Consider the following 1,308-nt stretch of genomic DNA (forward strand, 5'->3'; position numbering starts at 1 on the left):
AGGCCGCCCACACAGGTCTGCAGGTCTGCAGCGAGGCTGCCCCCGGCAGCACAGCAGAGGCGTGGCGAGGCCGCCCGCGCAGGTCCCAGCCACGGCTGGGTGGCAGAGGCCGCCCTCAGCCCTTAGCTCTTCTTTCCTAAGCCACTGCCATGAGCTCTGCCCGCCAGGGTGTGAGTAGCGATTCGCCCCGGACGCTGCTCTTCCCAGCAGTCAGCCTAACACCTTCTCATCTTCGTGCTGCTGACCCGCCTGCCTCAGCAGGCCAATGTACAGACCCCCGCGCGCCTCGTGCAGATGCCGAGCCTGTAATCCAGGGCCCAGAGGCCTCTGCATGGAGTTTGTCCGCGGTGCCTCTACACGCTGCCAGCCCTCCAAAAGGCTCTAGCCCAGAGCTGGGCATGTGGCTCCGGGCAGAGTGCTTTTCCCCAGCATGCAGAGGCCCTGGGTTCCATCTCCCCACCCCAAAGAGGAGAAATACAGCCTGTAAAGCTCTGGCTCTGTACTGTACTGGTTAGGGATCCGCCTATGACCTGCAGGAAGGAGGAAGTTCAGCCTGCAGCCTCCCTCCCTCACCTGCAGTGACTCCCTCATCCCCCCTGCGCCTTCCCCTGCTCTGTGTGGAGACCCCTGTGAACCGTTGGAGGTTAACACACACCCTTTCTTTACCTCTGCTCCACAGTTGGTTCTTACAGTGGGCCTCCTGGCTGTGGTGGTTTATCTCTACACCGTGGTGGCTTTCAACTTCTTCCGCAAGTTCTACAACAAAAGTGAGGATGATGATGAGCCCGACATGAAGTGTGATGACATGATGACGGTGAGTCAGCCACTGCCAGCCCCAACCACGTCCACCAGAGAGAGCCGGGAGACACACAGCCCCAACCACGTCCACCAGAGAGAGCCGGGAGACACAGCCCCGACCACGTCCACCAGAGAGAGCCGGGAGACACACAGCCCCAACCACGTCCACCAGAGAGAGCAGGGAGACACACAGCCCGACCATGTCCACCAGAGAGAGCAGAGACACACAGCCCCGAGCACGTCCACCAGAGAGAGCAGGGAGACACAGCCCCAACCACGTCCACCAGAGAGAGCCGGGAGACACACAGCCCCAACCACGTCCACCAGAGAGAGCAGAGAGACACACAGCCCCAACCACATCCACCAGAGAGAGCAGAGAGACACACAGCCCCGAGCACGTCCACCTGAGAGAGCGGGGAGACACACAGCCCCAACCACGTCCACCAGAGAGAGCAGAGAGACACACAGCCCCGAGCACGTCCACCAGAGAGAGCAGGGAGACACACAGCC

General features: G+C 61.7%; 1 protein-coding gene across 1 annotated transcript in view; it reads left to right on the top strand.

Annotated features, from left to right (window-relative positions):
• The window catches only part of Ryr3 (ryanodine receptor 3), a 273,574-nt gene that overhangs the window by 264,534 nt on the left and 7,732 nt on the right, over positions 1–1,308 (top strand). Inside the window, exon 98 of the mRNA XM_013014307.1 lies at positions 680–814. Coding sequence (XP_012869761.1) covers positions 680–814 — 135 coding nt within the window. The remainder of the gene's footprint in view (positions 1–679; positions 815–1,308) is intronic.

The sequence above is a fragment of the Dipodomys ordii genome, unplaced genomic scaffold (assembly GCF_000151885.1).
Source record: "Dipodomys ordii isolate 6190 unplaced genomic scaffold, Dord_2.0 Scaffold23, whole genome shotgun sequence".
NCBI classification, from domain to species: Eukaryota; Metazoa; Chordata; class Mammalia; order Rodentia; family Heteromyidae; genus Dipodomys; species Dipodomys ordii.